The 27,788-nt window shown below is 35.5% G+C and overlaps 2 protein-coding genes across 7 annotated transcripts in view; both read right to left on the bottom strand.

Annotated features, from left to right (window-relative positions):
* Positions 1 to 906: 906 nt before the first annotated feature.
* On the bottom strand, positions 907 to 4,720 carry LOC123514975 (N-alpha-acetyltransferase 10-like). The gene is made up of 5 exons (XM_045273266.1): positions 4,540 to 4,720; positions 3,078 to 3,217; positions 2,718 to 2,801; positions 1,761 to 1,901; positions 907 to 1,222 (listed from the first exon to the last, which is right to left on the bottom strand). The coding sequence occupies exons 1-5, from the start codon at positions 4,558 to 4,560 to the stop codon at positions 1,069 to 1,071; spliced, it is 540 nt and encodes a 179-aa protein (XP_045129201.1). The 5' UTR covers positions 4,561 to 4,720; the 3' UTR covers positions 907 to 1,068.
* A 2,549-nt stretch (positions 4,721 to 7,269) lies between these two features.
* LOC123514950 (late secretory pathway protein AVL9 homolog) overlaps positions 7,270 to 27,788 on the bottom strand; it is a 32,076-nt gene continuing 11,557 nt past the window's right edge. For all 6 annotated transcript variants that reach the window (XM_045273221.1, XM_045273223.1, XM_045273222.1 and 3 more), the window contains 11 exons: positions 18,829 to 18,937; positions 17,918 to 18,050; positions 17,000 to 17,221; positions 16,588 to 16,787; positions 16,051 to 16,185; positions 15,788 to 15,886; positions 15,453 to 15,627; positions 15,089 to 15,263; positions 14,424 to 14,512; positions 12,843 to 13,013; positions 7,270 to 10,121 (listed from right to left, as the gene is read on the bottom strand). In XM_045273221.1, coding sequence (XP_045129156.1) covers positions 10,021 to 10,121; positions 12,843 to 13,013; positions 14,424 to 14,512; positions 15,089 to 15,263; positions 15,453 to 15,627; positions 15,788 to 15,886; positions 16,051 to 16,185; positions 16,588 to 16,787; positions 17,000 to 17,221; positions 17,918 to 18,050; positions 18,829 to 18,937 — 1,609 coding nt within the window. In that variant the 3' untranslated portion in view covers positions 7,270 to 10,020. The remainder of the gene's footprint in view (positions 10,122 to 12,842; positions 13,014 to 14,423; positions 14,513 to 15,088; positions 15,264 to 15,452; positions 15,628 to 15,787; positions 15,887 to 16,050; positions 16,186 to 16,587; positions 16,788 to 16,999; positions 17,222 to 17,917; positions 18,051 to 18,828; positions 18,938 to 27,788) is intronic.

Genomic DNA, 27,788 nt, shown 5'->3' with positions numbered 1-27,788 from the left:
ACTCGCCGTAGGACAGAAGTGACCACACGCATTTTTGATCAGGTGGGTAGTGATTTCAGGGGAGATTCATGCAAGGAAATTCAGTGAGTGGAGAATGTTTTTATGTAGAGTTGAGTAGTGGATGTGAGTGAGGGAGAGTGTTGAGTGTGTTTCACGTGTCCCTCTGTTGTTTGTCCAGTCCGGCGTCACTTTCATTGTCTTTGTTCTAATGTTATTTGCTTTATTTCAAATATATGTAATATTAATTTGGAAGTCTTTCTTTTTCAATGAAAATCCCAGCCTGTGACACCTGAGAGAAAGAGAGAGAAATATACAGAAAGTAATATTATTCTATTCATGAGTATGTGTGTGTATTTTTAACCTACTCATCTATTAGAAACCATCCATGATAGGAAACCTGCTCTAAACATAAATTTGAAACTCATATGCTATCCAAATCTATATATATTATATATATATATATATATATATATATATATATATATATATATATATATATATATATATATATATATATATATAAAAGGAAATAAGAAAAAAATAAACAAAGCTGATATGAAAATCTGCAATGATGGGAGTTGAAGCCAGTCATGCACACACATATGCACACGTGGTTAGCCAGGAAGTTATGGGATGTTGATGGGAGCACAAATAAAGTCATATAAGGTATGATGGGTGATAGGAGGAAGGGATACAGGGATAGGGACAAGAGTGAGACATGGGAATGGAACAGGAATCTGGAGAGGGTAAAAAAAAAAATGCTACATGTGCTTATGTAGAATGCATATTCATCCAATGATAGCTCCCACAAAAGGGAGAAGACAGATGCTTTTACTGCTAGGTTATGCAGAAAAAAAATCAAGCATATATTTGGTCAATAACAATTGTCATGATACTGAAATGCCATTTCAGAATCAGTTCTCAATCTTTAATCAGTCAACAAAGGATTCATGAAAATACAAAATACAGTGTGATATAGATAGAGGAAACAAATTTAATCTAAAATATATCTGACATGTATTTGAGGTTTGGGGGGAAAAAAAGAAAGGCATGAAGTAATACATGTCTTCATTTATCTTTCTCTTCATTTTTCTTATTATCAAAGAAGGTACCTGAATCTGCTGGACTGACATCATTCTGCAAGGCAAATGAACAAAGATCCCTCTTCATGGCAAAGGCATCCTCTCCATCAGCATAGTACTTCGGTTCAATTTCAGAAATGCTGAAAGGTTAGTTACAGTTAGCTTTGGAATTTTCTCATGAAATGAGAGAGAGAGAGAGAGAGAGAGAGAGAGAGAGAGAGAGAGAGAGAGAGAGAGAGAGAGAGAGAGAGAGAGAGATTAGAATATATGGGGAAAAATAAAATAAATAAATAAAGTGATGTACAATATTAGTGAGAAAGATGTAGAGAAGAGATGAACACTGATTTCTAGACTGCTGAATATCAAAAAAGTTATCCTAAATTGGGTACAATATTGGCTGTATATGATAGAGATGAATGAAGAAGAATTGTGAAGACATCAATTAAAATAACGCCTTAAGGACCTAAAGATATTCTAGGGCATCTGGGGGAAATCAACCAATCACTGGCAATCAGGTAAAGATGGGTCTCTCACCATCTATTCCACAACACTTCTAATCCAAGATGTAATTCAGTCACAGAACTTTTGCTTTACAGAATATTTCATTTACTGAGAGGGAACACAAATTATATAAAGCACTCCACAGTAATACACGTACATTTAAATAATTGAACTTACGTAAATTTTAGAGTATTAGTGTAGAGATTCAGAGCAGCTCGGTTGGACTTTCTGACATGAAGAGAAACATATTTGGCATTGAAGCACTCAACCATTGCTCTTGCAGTCTGGTCCATGAGTTTCTGAGCAAGCCCTAATCGTCTGAAAGATAGCATTAATCACGAATATAAGAAAATCAATTCATAGAAACAATTTTTTGATGGATCTCTCTCTCTCTCTCTCCATCTGCAGATGCCATCATGTAAACAAATACAACATCCACCCCTGCACACACATGCATTCTGAATAGACAATGTATGTACAATATCAATATTGGAGAGGCCATAATAAGGGTTGAGAGAATATACTTGAATAACAAAAAGTACAACTTTTAACACTGAAATAGATATTGAGCTCCTTTATAGAAAAACTGCCTAATAAAAAGTGGGTCCATATCAATGTTAAGTCTACCATAAAATAAAAAAAAAAATTAAAAAATGTAAAAGAAAATAAAAAGAAATAATAATAATAATAATAATAATAATAATAAATATTCCAAATACAAGCAATACATGTGAACTTGTTGTGTATTAAGACAACAATGTTATACAATATATGTAAGAGATATGGTATAAAATATGTCAGACATCAGTAGCGTTGCTAGGTGTAGGCATGGTTTGAAGAAGGAAAAAGGATAGAAAAAGAAGAAAATCTAAACTCATGGCTTAAATACATAGGTATTAGCACAACTTCAGCTGAAAGATGTGTTACTCAAAAAATACTTTGCCTGGTTGAGATTTGAATAGGAACCCACTTCTACTTATGCCACACTCCTAGAGATGTGACAGAAAATTCAAATTATTACCACTTGTTCTAAAAGAGGTACAACCAGTGCTACACTCCATCACTCCTGTACTATTTGATATCTAACTGTTTAATGAATATCGAGATACATTATGACAAAGATCACTACCATACCTATGACTTCTGCGTACTGCCAGTGATGTTATGTGTCCATGTGGATCTTCCTCACTTTCCTCCTCCATCTTTGCAAGGACATATCTATTGGATAAAACCCAGTTACTAGACAGATATACACCTTTATTCCAACCTATGATTTTTATGCAATCAATATTGTTATGACTTAAAACACATTGTGTTTATTACATGAAGAATTTGCGATCAACTTAGAAATTACTTTTCTTTTCTTAATATTATGTGATTTCTAAGAATTTAGTAATATATTTTTCTTATTTACCTCACTAGTAAACAATCTGTTGTAAACATTTTTACTGATATTGATGTTCAAAGTACGAGCACTTACAGTTCAATACTCACCCCACCACCTGTCCTGTATCATCTTCAGCTACGTATGAAAGTTGTGGCCATGATAAGCCATGGTAAAGGTAGTATTTCATTTGATAGTTTTCAGGGAGGCACAGCAAGTTGCAGTGCTGCATGTGCATCAAGTCCTCTGGCTGAAGGATGAAATAAAAAATATCCATTACTTGACAGTAAAAACTTGTATGAAAAACTACATCATTTATTTAGCAATAAATTTATCTTCAAATCAGTCTCCCCAGTACTCTTAAGACATAGAGAGCTACACAGATGGTAAAGTATCAGTTGCTTGACTACCTTCACTTAACTTTTTGGCTTTGGAGGGATATTACAAAATTGGAGGTTATAGGAAGCAGGAGTAACTGCCACGTGAAGTGGGGAGGTGTGTTAAGTGTTAAGTTACTCTTGTTTTTACCTTCAAAGTCTTCCTGATATATACACATATTGTGAAACATTTTATGACAAAATTGATAGATTATTAAATAAATTGGCTTGTTTTGGCGGGATAAAAGTTTTTTTCAGCAGTTGTGCCAACACCTTGTAAAAATAACTAACCTATTAAATAATCCAAAGAGATGTAAGTACCAATAAAGAAATAAGGAAAATAAATCAGTGCTACCAGTTGTAGTATAGATTGTTTAATACTCAGGCCAAGTAAATCCAACCAAGTGAACAAAAAAAAAAAAAATAAATAAATAAATAAAAAATAAAATAAATAAAGATAATTACATAGTAGCTTTAATAACTTTTGAAAAAGTTGGACTAAGCAAAGTTACACCACAAATTTTCTGCAACTTAGAACATGAACAAAGATTACTTTTTTAAGGATATTGCTGTGGCTGGAGAAGATAGGCCAGGAGGACATAGAGGAAGAGAAGCAAGATCTGTAAATATTAGTTTGGGCTGTATTTTAATTTTAAAAAATAATATGTTTCTCTGCCAGCTTTATAAAAGCATGTTCATATTATCATGCTAAAGTTTACTTTATAATATACTAATTTAGCAGAGTCACACTGAGAAAAAAAATGTTGCAGCTGCAAGCTGCAGTTGCACCTGAAAAAAATAAAGCCGTGCCCAGCTCTGTATGATGGTGTCTACAAACAGCATGGAATGTAAAGCTGATAGAAGGACCTGTGAATATCAAGGCAAGGCACGCCGCTCTGTTTACTAAATCTACTAAAATCGGTAGTCCCAGCATTACCTAACAAACTAACCTAAGTTAAGTACTGTTTGGGGTTAACAACCGAAAACACGCCACTCTATAGTGGCGTGTCTTGTCTTAGCATTTCCCGATGGGCCTTGTAACTAGATACGGATCCTAAGTTCTTGGGGTAAGCAGGATGTAGGCACTATTTTAGTCGAGAACACCTCTGAGTGGCATCTGAAAATTTCACTGCCATAACTGCAATATAATACTGTCAATGTTCCAAGAGGCGATTAAAAATGGTAACTGAAATACCTTTGCACAACGGATATTCATGATGTATTGTGGTGTGGTGGCCCACCGCACCTCTTGCTGTCACACACTCACACAGGGCACCACCGTGAGCTCACTCACGGCTGCTCGGACGGTCACACTCACTCGCCAATCGCATGAGTCACCTTGCCGAACAGCCGTCCTCACCCAGCATAGTTCGGCTCCAGGATAATTCGGCTCATCGAGGCCAACCAAGGCAAAGAAAATTATAATACTAATAAATAGAATGAGTCAAATGAGCTAATCAATATGAAAAATTTAAACATACGACATAAAAGACATACTTGTGCTCTAGAAAGAAATATGCTGTAATCTATCTACTAAGGATTTTACCTTAAGTATGTTTCTTGCTATCTACCTATATATATATATATATATATATATATATATATATATATATATATATATATATATATATATATATATATATATATATATATATATATATATATATATATATATATATATATATATATATATATATATATATATATATATATATATATATATATATATATATATATATATATATATATATATATATATATATATATATATATATATATATATATATATATATATATATATATATATATATATATATATATATATATATATTACCTACAGCTGTTTTTAAAATCGAGGGAAAAGTACAGATTCTATCAAATTAGCTACCACAATCCCAATATCCCACACGCACATTACGAACTTGACTCTCTAAGTACAGTAATCACTCTGCCTTCAAACTCGTGGTGAATGAACAAACATATTTGGTAAAACTGATAACTGTTTCATTGTACAACAACTTTTGATGTTAATCAGTATTATGTACAGTACCTACTTACCTAGGTGGTAGGTTCCCTCTCAAGGGAAACCTTTCAAATTTCAAAAATTGCAACGACATTAATCATAATAATAATAATGATGATAATAATAATAATAATAATAATAATAATAATAATAATAATAATAATAATAATAATAATAATAATAATAATAATAATAATAATAATAATAATAATAATAATAATAATAATAATAATAATAATAATAATAATAACCACAACCAAAACATTGATAATGATGATAATAATGATAAATACATAAATAAATAAATCCTATGGTAGGTAACTTGTGAGAGAGGATATATTTTTCTTCATCACATTTCATATAGGTAGTATTGAGGCATCTTTTTAGTTAATTTTTTTTTTTTTTTTTTATTGTATGTGATTCTGACTGACTGATTGATAACTTTACTGCTGTAGCAATGCATACAACAAGGGAGGGAGTTGGGTCATGCCTGCCTTTCAAGTGACTTATAGTCCAACACATTTCACTGCTCTATCAACCATTCTTCCAACTATACACATCCCATTCTATCCCGACTCTGTTTGTTCATGATTTAATTATAACTCATGTAATCATATTGTTTATCATTATCCAATGACAAATGCCACACATCTCACTGTTGTTCAACTCATTTTTCCACTTCATTCTAATTGCTCTCTGCTTCTTTGTATGATTGATGATTCATGTAGATTCTGTTCACCATCATAGTCAGTGGACTCACAAAACTAGCATGACATTATGTCTGTCAATTAATTTATCAAATACACTTATTACCTTCAATTACTCCTTTCACTCCACATACAGATGAAATCTTTCATACCATTCTTGCATTCTTAACTTATTCCAGTCTGGCTTTACATCTTTCCAAGTTGGTTTCAAATCATGACTTAAACATAATCCATAAACTCTCAAAGCTTCTGCTGCATACCTTGGTGCATTCAGAGGTAGTACCGGTGGACATCACTAGTCCAATACCACTGGAACTTGTAGGATGCTGGATTAGTGATTTTGACAATTAAGTTAGAATGGAATGTATGAAGTTGGAAAAGTGGATAGACAGAGCAGGGAAATGTGTTTGTCTATAAGTCACTGAAAGAATCACATGAGTATAACAGAAAAAAAAGCATTCTTGAACTGTAGAAAATACCTCAGTACTACATGAAATATTATGAAAAAAAATATATCCTCTCACATGCTACCTAGGATCCATTTAAATACTTTTAAATGCCTTCAAAGTACCCCATAAATCAGTACAAGTTGATTAATACTGAAGTGGGGCTGTACCAATAACACTTTTCTGCTGATATCAATACCAATACTGTTAGCAAAGAAACAAAGGAGTTTTTAGCAGTTTCTTTGTATCATCAAATGTTCAAGAGCCAATGCTGTTTAACCTACATAAGCTTTGTACAAACAGCTGTCAATGTTTCTTTTTTTTTTCAGAATTTCAACCTTATCTTTAATGGATAATGTACAGTGTTTGTGCTTCACACAATAAGAAACATTTTCTTTATTCACTGGAATCATGCCTACAGCTAAAACTGAGCAGGTTTGATAAGTGGAAAAACAAAATGAAATTGGAATGGCTTCTCTGTCATGCCAGCTGTTTATCAAACTGATACAGTATCAGAGACTTTGCAGAATGTAAAGTGTCTTTTATAAAACCACTGAGACTAGTCAGCATTAACTGTATATATATATATATATATATATATATATATATATATATATATATATATATATATATATATATATATATATATATATATATATATATATATATATATATATATATATATATATATATATATATATATATACAACATCAATCACATTTCTGGGGGGCATAAAGAACAGGACATGTTCAGGAATATGACTGGTATATTAACACATTTGGAAGCACAACAGAAACACCGAAAACAGCAGGATGTAATTGTAAAAAATAGTCAAATCAATGAACTACTTACAGACATTTCTATACTGTTTTCATGATAGTTTATAAATACTCTTAATTGCTTTTCTGTAATCAAATATATAGAATTTTACCCTTGAATGTAATAATATTAGACGAGAGAAGTAACACTCAAGCAAAAATCTGAGTTTTTGTACAAATACATGTATCTATATGCATTCTTGAGTCAGCATATATATATATATATATATATATATATATATATATATATATATATATATATATATATATATATATATATATATATATATATAATGCTATATTTGTCTTATAAAAATGTACAATGATTAAATAATAAATCTGCCTACTAAGTACAAATTTTTGCTCAGGATATGTATGGACCACAAAAGTTTCTTACCTAACTTTTTTGTCATAGCATTGTTTGATGAAATAAAGTTTATTTAGCAGTTTTTGTCTAGTACTGCACATGATGAAATATCTTAACAATACTCTCTATATATTTCTTACAGCAATTATTCATACCTGACTAGACTCAATAAAAGGAATGGAATGGTTACTTATTTAGTTCTAATGCTGGAATGACTAGTGAAGCTTATACACAAGTACATATCCACTAAGAGTGCAATATTTGTTAATGTACATGAATATCTTTGTCATCATATGGGCAGTGAATTTTCTTTATAAAAAAAGTAATAATTAAGTATGGCTAATTGCTATCATCATTTACTTATACATCAATAATACAAGCAATTGACATTAATGGATGACTATACTAAATTGATGTGATGGATACATTATTGTCAGCTTAAGTATAAAAAAAAAAAAAAATCAAGCTAAGAGAAGGCAATTTTCAATGTTTTCTAATTATCTGTTACTTTTTGAACATTTTAATGTCTAAAAGGGTACTTTCATCAAAATACTAGTGAAATTAAAGATACTATATGATATTTTCAGAGAAGGAAGCTTATTACTGATATACTGTACATGTTACTTTAGATTTCTTTAAATAAAATACAGTATTAAACTTTTATATTATACTTATCAAAAAGGAATGTTCTGAAATAGAATTCATATGAGGGATGACAGCAGTCGACATGAGTGTCAAAACGTTAATGAGAGAAGGACTCCGCAACATATCTATAGAGCAATAGTTACTAGCTGTCCTGACATCCACACAACCTTTTGTGTGTGTGTGTGTGTGTGTGTGTGTGTGTGTGTGTGTGTGTGTGTGTGTGTGTGTGTGTGTGTGTGTGTGTGTGTGTGTGTGTGTGTGTGTGTGTGTGTGTGTGTGTGTGTGTCTATTTATCTAACTGTATATTACAGGCTTCAAGTGGGGGTAACAGTGACCTGTCTCCATATCTACTTTTATCCAACTTTTCGTTAAATTTGTGCACACATTCTTCTGCTACAATCTCTTCACTCAATCCATTCCAGATGTGTGTGTGTGTGTGTGTGTGTGTGTGTGTGTGTGTGTGTGTGTGTGTGTGTGTGTGTGTGTGTGTGCACACGTGTGTGTGTGTGTGCATTTAAGTAGTTGTAGTCATAGTGTACAAGGCCTGAGCTATACTTATGTAGTTGTATTTCAATACCTATACAGATCTTTATGTATAAGTATTCAGTTCCTCCTATAGTTAATGTTAAGTCTTAACATCAATCATTTAATTGTTGCCTCTTGTTATTTCTTAAAGTTTTCTGGTTCATTTTATTATGAATAGTACTTATGGCACAGTATTAATCAGGTGAAACAAGTAAGTGGACAGGATGTTTGTAGATATGATAAATATGCATGGTTAAGCAACAATCTACCAGATGATGTGTGAGTGATCTAATCAGGAATTTTCCTCATTCTTAGTCCATTTATCCAATAAGTAATTGAAGAAAATTTGATAAGGGGAGTAATTGGGTTTGGCTAAATGGGATTCTAGATTAGCATATCATGGGTACAGTACACAGTGATCAACAAAATGATGAATCTTTCCTTACATGAACTGAAGAAGTAACAAATGTCTCATGATTTTTGTTTCAAGACATTAAACTGCATATATCAGGAAAAGGTTCTGATATATTTTGACAATAATAAAATACCAAAATATTATTTATAATCTCCTTTTGATTTCCTTCCATATCAAATATTTTAGGATCAAGTACTCTAAATGTGAAAATCTTTCTTTTGAATGTCATGACATAATCATACAAAAGAGGAAGTAATGTTACTGTCATCCCTCAACATGAGGAACTACTTAGAAATTGTTAGAAAGAGAGAAACAAAGGGCAATGGTATTCAGTTTATCAGTCTAGTGCAGTCACCAATTAATTACACATGATAAATTGCCTGAGAACCTGAAAACATTCTCTAACAAAATTCAAGGCAGATGACTTATCATCCTATATTTCTCTTTACCCTAACTCATAATATACAAAATAGCTATATCAGTAAGTCCAGGAGCCCCTTAGAAAAATAATGAAATAAAACTAAATAAATAAAAACTATTTGCTTATGTATATAAATAATACATGTATGCTATAGTATTCATAGTCTTGAAATATATACAATATTACTCTGGAAAATAATAAATAATGGCATGATTGATATTTCTTGGATGTGAGACTATACTTACCTTAAAATATATTCAGAACAAATTAAGACTATGAGAATTGTGCACATACAAAATTACACTTGGCTACTGTGTTGCTGCTACATCTGATGGTAGAGCAGACTCTCCCAAAGTGATGTCTGTGCCTTCCTCAGGCTTGTCTTCATTTACTGATTTGGCTGCTTCCTCTGCAAAAAAAAAAATAAATAAATAAAATAAATAAATAAATAAATAAAATAAATAAATAAATAAATAAATAAATAAATAAAATAAATAAATAAATAAATAAGTAAATAAATAAACAAATAAGAAAAATAAATAAATAAATAAAAATTAAATTAAATAATAATAACAATAATAATAATAATAAAAACAATAATAATAATGATTAATCAATCAATCAATAACAAAAATATATGAATAAATATAAAAATAAATATATGAATAAATATATAGAATGAAATAAAATAAACAGATAAATAAATAGAATGAATAAATTATTTATCAATAAAAACAAATAATTTCATTAATTAAACTAAAAAGATAAAATAATTATAAACCTAGGTTGGTAACTGGACACCTTTAATCCATCACATCACATCATCTCTCCCTTGGAACCACTTAGAGCCTCTGATATTTCTGATTTGCTTTCTCCGTGACTTTTGTTAGAAAAACATAAGTGATCTACAAAGTAATATTTCAGTAGAGCAAAGTGAATAACCTCATAATATTTAACAACTCTGTTTAATGGTTCTTCATGAGTGACACAACTATTACAGGCAATCCCCGCTTAATGAACGTTCACACAACAAAATTTCGCTACAACGAACATTTCCTTTTACTACCATCGGCTCATATAACAAACACCAAACTCGCTTTAACAAAATTTTATCCAGGTAATTTTTTCCAAGTTTGAAAGCTCCGCTGTATCATGCAAGCCAACAGGCTTTAGAATACACCAGCACCTCTTGTGGACAACGCTCGTCATCTCACACTCAACAAGCCACCAAAACGCCCTGCAACCAGCCCTGCAATGTCGCTTAGCGTTGCTAAGAAGACCAAAGGAAGTCTCTTACTCTTGAAGTGAAGCTGGATATTATTCACAGCCACAAGAGGCGAGAAAACTAATAGCATTGCTCACCACCATCTTGATTCCATCTACTGTCTCTACTATTTTCAAGTCAGCAGACTCCATTAAGAAGGCTGGTGAGACCATATCTTCCTTACAAGCTAAAAGAACCACTTGAACTTGTGACTCTGCATTGAATAAAATGGAAAGCCTTGTGAAAATGTGGTACATAAGTCTTGTATGCGATACAATGATGCGCCCCTTGTTTACATTCCACAGGTTGCTGGCTAGCATATTTCCCGCTCCACTCTCCTTCCCTTTATAAATTTAAGATCATCAACATTATAAAGTTACTTACATACATACATTAGTGTACATTATAATGACTTAGTCTTAAATTAAACTGCTTAAATGTTTAACTTCATAATTTTTACTTTCATTAAACCTTTTACTTATTTACTTACTTGGGGTTACATGGGGTGTTTGTTCAAGGCTCCGCTCCACTGCGAGGCAGCTCTCAGCAGAGCCTCCCTCAAAAGCAACTAGCATCTATAATTGTCTTTGATTTCCATGCCGTTTAAAATCATAAACTTCCTTGAACAAATATGTCTTTAATTTCTTTTTGAAGATATCCTGGCACAACCTTTGATATCACTCGACAGTTTATTGTAAATCCTTGGTGCGTATCTTGCAAATGCTCGACATCCCATGTCAAGGTTATATCTTGGCTCATGTAGTCTGTATGGGTCTGCATCGTGTCTCAGCTCCATCGTAGTGTCATGGTGGAATGTTTCCAGTAAGTTCCTCAAGTACTCAGGTTTTCTACCACCAAGCTCACAGCTAACTTGCATATGTTCAAAGCTCTCCCATTTTTCTGACTTATCCACCTTAATTTTACTGCATGTTCTAGAAAGTAAAAGACCAACACCACCACCTCTTCCCTCTTTCCTTGGTATGTGCACAAATGTATGAGTGTCAGCAGTCATTTCTTTAATTTTTGCAGTGTCATATTCACTCAGCCATGTTTCAGTCAAAGCAAGAATATCCAGACTTTCATCATTAATTAAAGTTCTGATTTCTATTGTCTTGTTTCCAACTGACTGAACATTTAATAAACCACATTTCAACATGGAGCTCACAGCATTAGTAGCCATGATCTGTAATATTTCTGGTCCTGTCAATCTCACTTTCCAACACAATACAGCAACTATTATTTCAGAGACGACACCTCAATGAAGCAAAGATACCTCACGTTGCAGATATTTTCAGATTTAATCCCTGTCAAATTCACACAATTCGTATGAGCCCACCGGTTACACAGACAACACTTAATGAACTTTGCTAGGTCTCCAGAATCAAAGCTACACTTATAACAGGACGAAGGTAATAATGCTGAAATGGCATATTTCTCCTCCATCTTGGAGTCTTCCACTCCTTTTCACTTATTTTCTATCTAGCGACAAAACTATCCATAAGTGTTCCTTTTTTTTCATCACAGGACATTCATACACCACTATGCTCACTGAAAAGTCAGTGAGAGCCTTTTTTCATGCAATAATATGCGTGAAAAAGCGGAGCACCACTACAGAACTAGCAAGTATATGCGCGCGCACAGTGTACTATGATGCACTCTCGTTTTGTTTACTCTCAATGGAAGTTCAAGTCAGGGGTCAAACTTGTTATAATTGGTTCGCTTAACGAAAATTCGCTTAATGAACAGTTTTTTAGGAAAGTAACCCGTTCATTGAGCGGGGGTTGCCTGTATTTGGAAAGCTCAAAAACTCCAAAACTACCATTTAACCAAGCATGCATAAAATAGAGATTAAAGCTTGATTCATACCTGTTGCTGGCATTGCATCAGACTGGTCTTGTGCATCAATACATTGTATTTCAGTGACCTCCATGGCTGACTCAGCCAATGGACAATCAACAGTAGTTGTGCTATTGTTTGTGGTTGTAAATGATGACCACAAATGACTGATGGCACCTCGTGCAGAAGTGAGGGCTCCGCCTAATAAGATTATGTAAAGTGAGTAAGCTTATAATTAAAATTCATATTATACACATTCCTAAAATATGATATACTATGCTTTTCAACAGCTGTGTTACCTTGATTTTCTCGATTGTCTCGGTAACAAAGTGTTGGATCACTGTTATACTTTGCCACAGTATATTTCACACCAAGTGCTAATTTTTCACTGCACAGTGCATTACCAGAAGTGCATGAGTAAGCTGCATACTCTTGACAACTGAGAGAAATTTCCGATATCTGGAGAAGGCATTTGGACAGTCACTACTACGTCACACCCTAGCCCCACCCACTTCTCTCCCCCTGTATGTTCCCTCCTCTCTATTACTCGTTATCCCCTTCCTCAATAAATCCTCCCCAATCTCTCTCTCTCTCTCTCTCTCTTGGAATTCAATTAATTTCAATTTTGCACCAACCAATGAGAGGTATATGGCACTCCCACTGGTGCATCCATTAAGCCACTTGTTTGCCAACATTCTCGTTGTTATCAACCTTCACGTTATCATAACCAAGGCTTTATATCCACATTATTTCACTCTAAATAAATGACAAGTCTATGTTGGTATACCACATTTTTATATACTTCAGGAAAACAACATGCACCGTAGGTTATGAATCCAGAGAGAGAGAGAGAGAGAGAGAGAGAGAGAGAGAGAGAGAGAGAGAGAGAGAGAGAGAGAGAGAGAGAGAGAGAGAGAGAGAGAGAGAGAGAGAGAGAGAGAGAGAGAGATTGGGGGGAGGGTTTGTTGAGGAAGGGGATAACGAGTGATAGAGAGGAGGGAACATACAGGGGGAGAGAGGTGGGTGGGGCTAGGGTGTGACGTAGTAGTGACTGTCCAAATGCCTTCTCCTGATATCGGAAATTTCTCTCAATTGTCAAGAGTATGTAGCTTACTCATACACTTCTGGTAATGCACTGTGCAGTGAAAAATTAGCGCTTGGTGTGAAATATACTGTGGCAAAGTATAACAGTGATCCAACACTTTGTTACCGAGACAATCGAGAAAATAGAGGTAACACAGCTGTTGAAAAGCATAGTAGGTATTCTTTACCAATACATTAATTCATTAGTCCCACATATTATAATGACCTGAACAGCAATAACTACAAATTAGTTTCAAATGATACTCTTGTTTTCAAAAATAATCATGTAAAATTATTATTATTTCATAAATCTTGAATCTCATAAGTAACATTAAGGAAATCTCACCATAGAAGTGAGTGTGGTACATATTTTTAAAACTTCATTCCATCTCCTCATACTTGTTGGGAGGAGCAACAAGGCACTCAAATTTCAACCATTCAGTTTTATGCAATATAAATTTTTTGTAATTTATTTTGATGCTAAACTTCAGTTTATGGATTACAAGCTACAATTACTGCACAACTTACCAACAGCTTCCTTTGTCTTAACCACAGCTGTACCAGTTGTGGCGAGTGTTTGATTTATGCGTCGACTTTTGTCAAGGCCTTGAATAGTGCTGAAAAATTAGATATTACTTAATAATTTTAAATATCTCTTTCCTCAATTGATCTTTAAACTCTTTCTAATACTAAGAACGATGAAACAACAACTTAAAGTGGTGGTGGCATAGTAGATAAGGTTGTGAGCGTGGGATCAGGCAGATGTCCATGTGCAGATTCGAATCCCACCATGTATCACCTTGATACTTTTCCATTTGTCAAGTGGTTTAAAGTTACTTACATGTCACCATGATACCCAGGTTCTAGATGGTTACACCAAAGATGCACTTTGGTGGTGATATGGGCCCTAATATGGGTACCACTATAAATAAAATTGTCTACACCACTAATGGATGGAAGCATAACAGCACTTCCAATACTCTTCAAGTTACCTATGGGTGCTATAGGCCAGAAAAAAAAGTATCATTAAAAATCCTCTCTGTCCTACCATGGATAGAACTGACCATCAAGTCCCTCAAAATTTTACATTTAGTGGTCTGGTGTAATGATCTTTTCAAGTTCTTCTAATATATGCAATGCTAATTATCATAATTTCTTCCATCAATAAAATGAAAAGAAAATACAATACTTACTGTGAAAGCCTTATCCTCATGTCTGTCATGGAGAGGTGACCGGCATGTGGATGGCCTGGTGTTAGTTCCATCAGTGAGGTATAGGGACCAGATGCTACCCAAACACGGAAATTGTGTGTGCCTTTCCAAGCTGTCATGAAGTTTCCATTGAAGACTTCATACTCTCTACTTCCCTCTGTGAAAAATCAATTCAAGTACTCTTAGAAGGTAAACCATCATGAGCAAAATTTTCCTTTTAAACTGCTCTGGTAACGAACTTCCACAAAGCGTAAAGATCTAAGTAAGAAAAATGGACAACAATTAATTAGAGATACACTCAATAACCTTCTGAATTTAAGTAAATTTTTTTTCTTCCCTTTATTACCTGGGCAGACAGATGATCGCAAAAGAGATAACAGATAAACTTTAAACTGGTAGCGGAGCCATTCCTCTCCACCAACCCAACCAACTCCCTCAAGGAACACATCAGGATGGTTGATAGTAGGATGTGTACCATTTGGAGCTTTGTTTGTATTCAAAGTTGCACTGACAGCCTCAACCTGGAGAATAATATGCCAAGTTAATGAAGTACATAAAATAAAATACTACTTAGAAGACTATACAAATATAATGTATGGAGAACAACCAGAGATCTTTGCTGATCTCATCAAAGAGTTCAAAAGAGTATAACAAGGGAAAAGACTGACTGCATATTCATACCTGACGAACAATATTTTCTGCAAAACGAAGATCTTCCATAGAAAGGCTTAGTTGTCGCTTCAGATCAGGATCTGGGATTTCTATCTTTCCCTCCTCTAGCTGCAATATTCATAAAAGCTTAACTTTTAGCATGTGACATACATCAGTCACATTTAATGACTACTGATGAAAGCAAGTAAGCCATACGTAAAAGAAAATGCCCTCATTACTGGTTTTCTTGATTATTTCAAAGAATAGCTTTTGAATATCATAGTTCGACTTACTTGAACAAGTACATCATAAAGAGGCCTCTTATGAATGAAGAGAGTGTTTGAAGCTCCAACAAGGAAAGCTCGGGTTGTAGGAGCACTCAGGACATCTAGATATTGTAATGAGAGGTAAGGATGAAGCAAGTTCCCCTAAAAGAAAGAAGGACAGAAGTTATTGTAATATCTTGTGGATAAAAGGCATGCTTGAAATTAAATTTTCAATAGATTCCAAGTGATAAATTATCTGCTATCCACTGGGTTAAATATGGATTAGTGCATTTACCATTACTTACTGTTTTTAATGGACCTGACAGATTACATACTCTTCTTTCACTGAAATTTATGTGCAAGAACAAAAAGTTAGATTTATAGAAATGAACTGAATCATTTAGTCAAATCGAGCTTCCAGTATGCTTTGACTAACAAACACATTACATACTAAAATGAAAAGGTTAGATAATGGTGAGTGAAAAATGAAATGGTTTAAAACTTGTGAATCTATCTTTTATCACTTTATAATAGCACATCATTGTAAACAGCTGTAATACTAACTTTGGTAAAGATTTCAAGGGGCAAACCACAATCTGATGGAACAAGAGCTGCAAACTTTTCTGGAGGAGACTGACAAAAGTTAACAGAAGAATCAGTTTCAGTAAGTGCAGAATCTTGGGAGAGTGAGCCTCCAGTGGTGGGGGAGAGGGGAACATCATCCCCTGGTTCACTTGGTGATGGATTTGGAGTGGCAGTTGCAGCTGAAAACAATCAGATATAAATGAAATACAACAAAGGATAGTAAAAAAAAAAAAAAAAAAAAAGATTAAATTATCTATTATGGACAGCCTCTATGATAAACCAAACTGTCTCCTAAAAACTGATGTGTGATAGGTAGTACATAAGAGAGCAGCACGGTCTATCAAATTGATTATACAAAAATCTGTTACTAAATGAGAGCATAAGTACATACATGGTTTTTCCTGTGGTGGAGACTTTTCCTTTCCTGTCCAGTAGCTGAAGGCTCCACTCAATTTACCCTTCAGGTTAACCATTTTGGTGGTAATGTTTGCAGCAGTGGTGGGTGCAGCTGCTCCATTAAATTCAGGAGGAGACATGATGGAACCTCGGGAGGTGACAGAAGTGAGGCTCGAGTTGCTGCTGCGCCTTTCACTTAGATCGTCACTTGCTGACACTGAAAATCAAGCATAACATTACAACATCTAATCATATCTATTTACCATTGAATACAAGTTGAATGCAATATTTATCCATTTCTCTCCATAGGTAAAACTCTTCTACAACCTGATACATTCTCTTTAACAAACTGTGCTGGTTTTCAAATATTTCTCTCTCACTCTATCAAGTAATTTCCCTCCTCAATTGTCTTAATGACTTCATTTCAAGTAATTACATTTTTTTTTACATTCCTAATTTTAATGTCTTGGTCTTAAAACAGTTGAGGCTTGAAATTAAAGTCTTTAAATTTGACCTATTTCCTTTCTTTCCAAGAAATCATGTAATGTCAAGGCTGCTCTATCAGTGATATTCTGGCTTTCCTTACTGAGTCTATGTCATTTTCTTTTAGGGATTATGGTGCAACTTTTGCTGTTGCCTTAGACATATCAAAAGCTTTTCATAAAGTCTGGCACATAGCTTTGATTTCCAAACCTCTCTCCTGCACCTCCTATCCTTCTCTCTGCGACTTCATCTCATGTCTCTTTTCTGATCATTCTATAGTAGAGATCTATAGAGATCTATGCAGAGGATTATCAACAACAATTGCTTTAAACAATAATCATATCAGCAACAAACACAAAACAAGGCTAAACATGATATGCTAGAATATATGCACATATTTAACTTGAAGTAGTTAAACAAAATCACTCACAAGCAGAGTCAGTAGACAGCTCAACATGATGCATGCTATCTTCATTGGTAACATTAATGATCTTGCTTGGTTCAGACTCTTCTTCTATTTTATTGCTTCTCAGGATCAAGTTGCTTTCACTTGGATCTGCTTCCTAAGGAAAGACTCTCAAAGTAAATTTCAAATTTAAAAACTATTTCAAAATCATAAGTAACTAAAACAATGAAGTATAAAAGTCTTTTACACCACAGGCAAGGGACTGTATTTATTAAGTGCAAAGTAAAATTTGTCAACTTCACAACATATTCTTAAGGAAAAGTATGAAAGGTACTGAACCTCACACTAACAGTATGGAGGTACAGGTTGAGGTACTGATTAATTAAATTTGGCACTTTAATATATTTGAAATAAAAATGGAGAATGTATATTCAGCATGCTGTTCTATTATTTAATTTGCAACTTCATTCTGTTAATGTACGTTGCACTGTTCCTCAAATATTCCATAATTAAAATTATGAAAATATTAAGAAATAAACCACCATAACTTGACTAGAAGCTCATTATTATTTCACTGCCATCCTATACAATATGAGAATAGTATCCACTGTGCCCAGTTATATCCATTCTCTGAGAGCTGAGTTCTGTAGCATGTCATCTCCTGCAACTGTAAACTTGCTTTTGAACTACACTGCACACCTGGTAACATGGGAAGGAGACCTGGTGGTGATGAAAATGGTGATGAGCAGCATGGAACTTAAAATGAGAGAGAGAGAGAGAGAGAGAGAGAGAGAGAGAGAGAGAGAGAGAGAGAGAGAGAGAGAGAGAGAGAGAGAGAGAGAGAGAGAGAGAGAGAGAGAGAGAGAGACTACTGTAAGCATAGCATTATTTAAGTATTTCTGTATTGTTACTTAAATGGAATCACGCCATCTCACCTTAGCAATATCTGTTACTTGCATTGTCTCAGTGGTGTCTTCAGCAGCAACACCACATTTTTCAATGTTATCTGTTTCAATTTCCTCCACATTGCAATCTGCTTCATTACTGAAAAAGGAAATTTAAATAAATAAAAATAAAAATTAAAACTATATTATCTATTAATTTTTTAAATCATTTAGTCAATCTGATTATCTAACAACCTATTTAGTACACTCTTCAGGAATAATAATAATAATAATAATAATAATAATAATAATAATAATAATAATAATAATAAAAAAAAAGAAGCTCTACTGGTATATAATATATTGCAGTTCAAGATTGAAGCCCCAAGAAGACAGTTAGACTCAGCATGCACAGTCATCTTGTAACACTTCTTTTACAATACAGGGAAATGCCTTTCAAGTCTCAAGTTTATGGAATGTGTGTGTGTGTGTGTGTGTGTGTGTGTGTGTGTGTGTGTGTGTGTGTGTGTGTGTGTGTGTGTGTGTGTGTGTGTGTGTGTGTGTGTGTGTGTGTGTGTGTGTGTGTTTACCTAGTTGTAGTTTTACAGGGCCTGGGCATTATGCTCGTGGCCCTGTCTCCATATCTAGATTTGTCCAACTTTTCTTTAAAGCTATGCACAGTCTTTGCTGACACAACATCTTCACTCAGGCTATTCCATGTCTCTATGCTTCTTTGTGGAAAGCTGGATTTTTTCTCATGCTTGAAGCATCTTCCCATCCTCAACTTTTTACTATGACATCTTATGCTTCTACTGGTGACTTTATCTCTTAGTAACAGCTCCTCGTTATCTATTACATCCACTCCATTCTTTAGTTTGTCGACTTGTATTAGGTCCCCCCCTCTCTTTTCTCTGCTCCAGTGTTGGTAGATCCAAAGCCCTCAGTCTCTTCTTGTATGTCATCCCTCTTAGCTCAGGGGCCGTATTTATAAAACTATGATTCGACATAAGGGAAACATAAGTCCACAAGATGGCGGACACCATGACTTACGTGAAACATAAGCCTTATGTCTCACGTTAGCTTATCATAAACTCGCGGTCCCGTTATGTTTGGGTGGGATCAAGAATAGCATCGCTATGTCGAATCATAAGAGTCAACATGGCGGAAGCAGTGGGGCAGCGACGACGCCACCTGAAAAGTTTTCGTGATCGTAGAGACATGTTGGGTGAACTAAGTGACTCAGAACTGATACTAGATATCAATTAGAGCATGCAGCCAAAATATATGGGGCTGACATGCAAGGATTCCTAGGGAAAGTGAACTCTAGCAGATGTGTGAGAGGGAGATGGTGATAGCTGGATGCCGCCTTGAGGGGGACTGTAGTTACCCCAGTAAAAAGTGGCTTCTGACACTATATCTTCAACCTCTGCCTGGCCCACACTCCAACTACAATAGTTAAGTTTTACAACATTAATATTTTTCATATTAGACAGTTTGTTTCATTCCATATTGCACATATACTATTCATTTTAGTGGGTTAGATTAGGGTGCTATTACATCTCATGGCATAAAGAAAAGTTCTCAGCAAACTACTTGCTGACACTACTGTGTCTTTCCTGTTTCACTCTCCCTCCCTTCATAAATTTAAGATCAACATTATAAAGTTACGTACATACATACATTAGTGTACATTATAATGACTTAAATTAAATTACCTAAATGTTTAACTTCATAATTTTTACTTTCATTAAACCTTTCACTCTACTATGATGCACTCTCACTTTGTTATAATCGGTTCGCTTAACGAAGTTTCGCTTAACGAAGGTTTTTTTAGGAATGTAACCCCTTCGTTAAGCGGGGTTTGCCTGTATATGGGAACCACTTCGGCTGTTTTCCATTTCACCGGTACAGTGCCACTTTCTATTGAGCAATTTATGATGTCGTGTATAGGGCCCACCAGTTCTTCCTTGCATGCTCTCAGCATGCAACCTGAAATTTCATCCGGTCCCATTGCCTTTCCCTCCTCTATTTCTTCCATCAATTTATATATTTCCAGCTTTTCTACTATGATCTCGCCTAAGTGAATATCCTCTTCACGATCATGCAGCTTCTCAAATTTGGACTCTTGAGTAAAAACTTGTTGAATCTGTTGTTTAACAATACCGCCATGCTTTTCAGATCATCAATTATCCCGTGTTCTCCTCTCAGTCTTTCAGTAGCCTCCTTCAGTTTAATTTTTCCATTTATGAATTTATATAAAAGTATTGGCTGCTCTTTACATTTTTCCAAGACGTCCTTTTCATATTCTCTCTCTTCTTCCTTCCTCACTTTCACGTAATCATTCCTTGCTAAGGTGAAATCTTCCTTGTTTCTTGGATTTCTGTTTCTCTCTCATTTTTCCATGCTTTGTCCCTCTTTTTCTTTGCTCTGGCACATCTTACATTGAACCAGTCCTTTTATACCTCCTCTCTTGGCTTATATTTTGGGACAAATCTCATGATGCCTATTTCACACACTTCTATGAAAATATTATATCTCACCTGCACTCTCTCTGCCCTTAGCAACTCCTCTCAGTTTAAATTTTCAAAGTACGTACTTAAGTTTCTGTACGTCCACATTCCTGTAATTTAACCTTTCTTCTTTACATGATTAATCTAATTTGCCACTGTTAACCTCTACCTCCATTTCTATTACCTCATGATAACTTTTTCCAAGTGGGTACTCATATTTTATTATTTGGATCTCTCGTCAAAACCAGGTCCAGTTTTGCTGGCTCGTCATCTCTGTATCTAGTGTTTTCATTGAATATCTGGTGTGTGTGTGTGTGTGTGTGTGTGTGTGTGTGTGTGTGTGTGTGTGTGTGTGTATTTACCTAATTGTAACATATGGGAAAAGAGCTATGCTCGTGTTGTCCCGTCTCCATATCTATTAATGTCCAGCTTTTTCTTAAAATCATGAATATTCCTTGCGTTGACCACTTCCACGTCTAAACTATTCCATGCTTCCACCCTTCTATGAGGAAGCTATATTTTTCACATCTCTCCTATAAGTGGCCATTTTAGTTTTTCCCATGCCCTCTCGACATTCTTCCATTCCACATACACAGATCTTCCCTATCCATTTTTCCATGCCAATCATCACTCTGTATATTGCTATCAGGTCTCCCCTTTCTCTTCTGTTTTCCAGGGTTGGAAGTTGCATTCTTTTCAGTCTGTCTTCATAAGTCAAATCTCTTAAGTCAGGCACCATTTTGTTGCAGCCCTCTGTACTTTCTCTAGTTTCCTTATGTGTTTCTTTAAGTTCGAGCCCACTGTATTGTTGCATATTCAAGCCTCGGTCTTATCATTGCAGTAATTATTTTCTTCATCATTTCTTCATCTAAATATACGAACGCCACTCTTATGTTCCTCAATAAGTTCAATACTTCTCCAATTATTTTGTTTATATGTCTCTCTGGCGATAGGTCATTGGTAATTGTCACCCCAAGGTCTTTTTCTTCATGACTGGTTTTATGTCTTCATTTCCTATCTTGTACATACTCCTGATTCTTCTTTCACTCTTGCCAAACTCTATTTTCTTGCATTTTGTCGTGTTGAACTCCATTTGCCATGTACAGCTCCATTTCCATATTCTGTCCAAGTCTTCCTGGAGTAGTTCGCAATCTTTGTCACATCTCACTTTTCTTAACAATTTTGCATCGTCTGCAAATAGGCTCACATAACTGGACACCCCATCCACCATGTCATTTATGTAGACCGCGAACATTACTGGTGCCAACACTGATCCCTGTGGAACTCCACTCTCCACCAATCCCCATTCTGATGGTCTGTCCTTAATTATTGTTCTCATTTCTCTTCCTACCAAAAGTCTTCCATCCATTTTAGTAAACTGCCATGCACTCCTCCTACCATTTCAAGTTTCCAGATCAGTCTCTGGTGTGGTACCTTATCAAAGGCCTTTTTTAAATCCAGATATATTCCATCAGCCCAACCATCTCTTTCCTGTATTACATCTATCACCCTCGAATAGTAACATATCAGGTTTGTCGTGCATGAACGCCCTTTTCTAAAACCAAATTGACACTCACAAAGTATGTCATTTTCTCCAAGAAGTCTGTCCATCTATTCTTCACCACCCTCTCACACATCTTAGCTACCACACTTGTAAGTGACACTGGTCTATAGTTCAATGGGTCTCTCTTGTTACCTGATTTATAGATTGGGACAATGTTAGCTCTTTTCCAGTCTTGGGGCACTACACCTTCCCTTAATGAGGCATCAATTACTTCACAAACTTTTTCTGCCAATTGCTCCCTGCATTCTCTTAAAATCCATCCTGATACCCCATCAGGTCCCACAGCTTTTCTCACTTCTAAACTCCCCATCATGTTCTTGATCTCCTCCACAGTTACTTGAAACTCCTTCATAATCCCTTTCTGTTCCATTACCAGTGGTTTGTCAAAAGCAGTCTCCTTTGTGAATACCTTCCGAAAGCATCCATTCATAGCCTCTGCCATTTCCTGGGATCTTCACTGCATACTCCATTTACTTCTAAACTTTCAATACTTTCTCTATTTTTGATGTTGTTGTTCACATGTCTGTAAAAAGCCTTGGTTGGTCTTTACATTTATCAATTATATCCTTTTCTTGTTTCTTTCTTTCTTCTCTTCTAATCAACACATATTCATTTCTTGCTCTTTTGTAACTTTCCCACTGCTTAATCCGTCTTTTCCTTCTCCACCTCTTCCATGCATCCTCTTTTCTTGTTCTAGCCTTTTCACATCTATCGTTAAACCAGTCCTGCTTTCCAACTTCTCTATGTTGTCTTATTGGTACAAATTTTTCTCACCTTCTTTGTATATTTTTATAAATTCCTTCCACTTTTCATTTGCTCCTTAGCACTCTTGAATTTCATCCAATTTGTCTCTTGAAAGAATTTCTTTAGGTTTCCAAAATCTGTCTTGGCATAATTCCATCTTCCCACTTTATATTCTTCATTTCTTCTAGATTTCTCTTCATCTATCACCTTGAACTCCAAAACTGCATGATCACTCTTTGCTAAAGGGCACTCCACCCTCATCTCCTCAATGACCATTGGCTCTGTACTAAAGACCAAGTCCAGTCTTGACGATGCTCCCTCTCCTCCAAACCTAGTATCTTCTTTGACCCACTGAGTTAACACATTTTCCATTGCCAGTGTCAATAGTGTATTTCCCCATGTTGTCTCTGATCCTTCCATTGACCAGTCCTCCCAACACACCTCTTTACAATTAAAATCTCCCATCATTATAGTTCGTTCACAGCCACCCAACATTTCTTCCAGACATGTTCCTGTATCACTTATCATTTCTTCATATTCCTGTACTGACCATGCATTTGTCTTAGGTGGTACGTACACCACTATGTAGTGCCTCTTTTTTCCTTCATTAGTTTCTGCTCTGATCTTTAGCACTTCTGCCTTTCCCATACCTTTTTTCACTTGATCCACCTTTATATCTTTTTTAACCAGCAACATCACTCCTCCTCCCATCTTACCTACTCTATTTCTTTTCCAAACATTATATTTCCTTCTCCAACCATCATCAGGTCTTCTCCCTCTCTCAGTTTTGTTTCAGTAAGACCCACAATATCTGGGTTCTTGTCCCTCAAGTAATCGTTGAGTTCTAAAATCCCCGATATCACTCCATTTATGTTGGAATACATTACATTTCGCTCATATGTAAGTTTCTTTAGTCCTTTCTTGCTGTACTTTTCTGGGTTATGAACCACTTCCTCAGTCTCATATCCAAGATTCTGTGTGTGTGTGTGTGTGTGTGTGTGTGTGTGTGTGTGTGTGTGTGTGTGTGTGTGTGTGTGTGTGTGTGTGTGTGTGTGTATTTACCTAATTGTATTTACCTAATTGTAACATACGGGAAAAGAGCTATGCTCGTGTTGTCCCGTCTCCATATCTATTAATGTCCAGCTTTTTCTTAAAATCATGAATATTCCTTGCGTTGACCACTTCCACGTCTAAACTATTCCATGCTTCCACCCTTCTATGAGGAAGCTATATTTTTCACATCTCTCCTATAAGTGGCCATTTTAGTTTTTCCCATGCCCTCTCGACATTCTTCCATTCCACATACACAGATCTTCCCTATCCATTTTTCCATGCCAATCATCACTCTGTATATTGCTATCAGGTCTCCCCTTTCTCTTCTGTTTTCCAGGGTTGGAAGTTGCATTCTTTTCAGTCTGTCTTCATAAGTCAAATCTCTTAAGTCAGGCACCATTTTCGTTGCAGCCCTCTGTACTTTCTCTAGTTTCCTTATGTGTTTCTTTAAGTTCGGAGCCCACTGTATTGTTGCATATTCAAGCCTCGGTCTTATCATTGCAGTAATTATTTTCTTCATCATTTCTTCATCTAGATATCTGACGCCACTCTTATGTTCCTCAATAAGTTCAATACTTCTCCAATTATTTTGTTTATATGTCTCTCTGGCGATAGGTCATTGGTAATTGTCACCCCAAGGTCTTTTCTTCATGACTGGTTTTATGTCTTCATTTCCTATCTTGTACATACTCCTGATTCTTCTTTCACTCTTGCCAAACTCTATTTTCTTGCATTTTGTCGTGTTGAACTCCATTTGCCATGTACAGCTCCATTTCCATATTCTGTCCAAGTCTTCCTGGAGTAGTTCGCAATCTTTGTCACATCTCACTTTTCTTAACAATTTTGCATCGTCTGCAAATAGGCTCACATAACTGGACACCCCATCCACCATGTCATTTATGTAGACTGCGAACATTACTGGTGCCAACACTGATCCCTGTGGAACTCCACTCTCCACCAATCCCCATTCTGATGGTCTGTCCTTAATTATTGTTCTCATTTCTCTTCCTACCAAAAGTCTTCCATCCATTTTAGTAAACTGCCATGCACTCCTCCTACCATTTCAAGTTTCCAGATCAGTCTCTGGTGTGGTACCTTATCAAAGGCCTTTTTTAAATCCAGATATATTCCATCAGCCCAACCATCTCTTTCCTGTATTACATCTATCACCCTCGAATAGTAACATATCAGGTTTGTCGTGCATGAACGCCCTTTCTAAAACCAAATTGACACTCACAAAGTATGTCATTTTCTCCAAGAAGTCTGTCCATCTATTCTTCACCACCCTCTCACACATCTTAGCTACCACACTTGTAAGTGACACTGGTCTATAGTTCAATGGGTCTCTCTTGTTACCTGATTTATAGATTGGGACAATGTTAGCTCTTTTCCAGTCTTGGGGCACTACACCTTCCCTTAATGAGGCATCAATTACTTCACAAACTTTTTCTGCCAATTGCTCCCTGCATTCTCTTAAAATCCATCCTGATACCCCATCAGGTCCCACAGCTTTTCTCACTTCTAAACTCCCCATCATGTTCTTGATCTCCTCCACCGTTACTTGAAACTCCTTCATAATCCCTTTCTGTTCCATTACCAGTGGTTTGTCAAAAGCAGTCTCCTTTGTGAATACCTTCCGAAAGCATCCATTCATAGCCTCTGCCATTTCCCTGGGATCTTCACTGTATACTCCATTTACTTCTAAACTTTCAATACTTTCTCTATTTTTGATGTTGTTGTTCACATGTCTGTAAAAAAGCCTTGGTTGGTCTTTACATTTATCAATTATATCCTTTTCTTGTTTCTTTCTTTCTTCTCTTCTAATCAACACATATTCATTTCTTGCTCTTTTGTAACTTTCCACTGCTTAATCCGTCTTTTCCTTCTCCACCTCTTCCATGCATCCTCTTTTCTTGTTCTAGCCTTTTCACATCTATCGTTAAACCAGTCCTGCTTTCCAACTTCTCTATGTTGTCTTATTGGTACAAATTTTTCTTTTTTTTTTTTTTGTTTTTAATAACTCATTTGCCCTGGTCATCCAGCCAGTCTTCATTATTATCAGCTCTCACAACATCTTCTACTGAGATCCACACACACCCACCAGGCCACTCAGTTCATTACCTTTTCTCTTAAGACCACATTTGATTTGCCCATTTCCCGCTTACTGGGACTCGAATTCTTGATTGTGAGTCACATCTAACCACTTGTGTGTCTGTGTGTGTGTGTGTGTGTGTATTAACCTAGTTGTATTGTACAGGGTTTGAGCGGGGCTCATAGTGTCCTGTCTCCATATCTCCATTTATCTAATTTTTCCTTAGAGTTATGCACACTATGTGCTGCAACAATTCCATTATCCAATGCATTCTATTTTTCCACCGTTCTGTGTGGAAAACTGTATTTTCCAACATCCTTCACACACTGCCTCATCCTGATCTTTTCATGTCCTCTTGTCCTTCCATCCTCTTCTGCCAACAGCACCAGGTCTTCTTTGTCTATCTTTTCAATATCATTTACTATCTTATACATTGTTATTAGGTCCCTGCATTCTCTTCTATCTTGTAAGGTTGGCAGTCCCATTTCCTTCAGTCGTTCTTCATATGTGAGGTCCTTTAATTCCGGCACCATCTTTGTAGCAATCTTCTGTATCCTTTCCAGTTTTCTTATATCTTTTTTAGAACTCGGAGACCATACCACTGCTGCATATTCCAGCCTTGGGCGTATCATGCTTGTGATGATTTTTTTCATCATATCTTTATCCATGTAATGAAATGCCACTCTTATATTAGTCAACATCCTATATGATAGTCCAAATATCTTGTTTATGTGTTTATCAGGGCTCAGATTTTCTTGTATGATCACTCCAAGATCTTTTTCCTCTTTAGCGTTCGTTATTTGCTCCTCTCCCATCAGATAGTTCCATACTGGTCTTTTCTTACACTTTCCTAGTTCCATTATGTGACATTTCTTGGCATTAAACTCCAATTTCCACTTCTTGCTCCATTTATAGATCTTATTTAAATCTTCCTGTGTGTGTGTGTGTGTGTGTGTGTGTGTGTGTGTGTGTGTGTGTGTGTGTGTGTGTGTGTGTGTGTGTGTGTGTGTGCGTGTGACTATTTACCTAGTTGTATTGTACAGGGTTC

This window comes from Portunus trituberculatus, chromosome 38 (assembly GCF_017591435.1).
Source record: "Portunus trituberculatus isolate SZX2019 chromosome 38, ASM1759143v1, whole genome shotgun sequence".
Classification (NCBI taxonomy): Eukaryota; Metazoa; Arthropoda; class Malacostraca; order Decapoda; family Portunidae; genus Portunus; species Portunus trituberculatus.
The sequence above is the reverse complement of the archived record's forward strand: the minus strand, read 5'-3'. Positions and strand labels throughout refer to the sequence as shown.

Bases quoted from the DNA above. Each gene is read 5' to 3' on its own strand.
- LOC123514975 (XM_045273266.1), bottom strand. From the start codon at position 4,560: ATGAATATCCGTTGTGCAAAG. The intron at 3,218-4,539 runs GTATTTCAGTTA...TTCATCCTTCAG, and splicing joins TGAATATCCGTTGTGCAAAG to CCAGAGGACTTGATGCACAT. The intron at 2,802-3,077 runs GTGAGTATTGAA...TTTATCCAATAG, and splicing joins GATACAGGACAGGTGGTGGG to ATATGTCCTTGCAAAGATGG.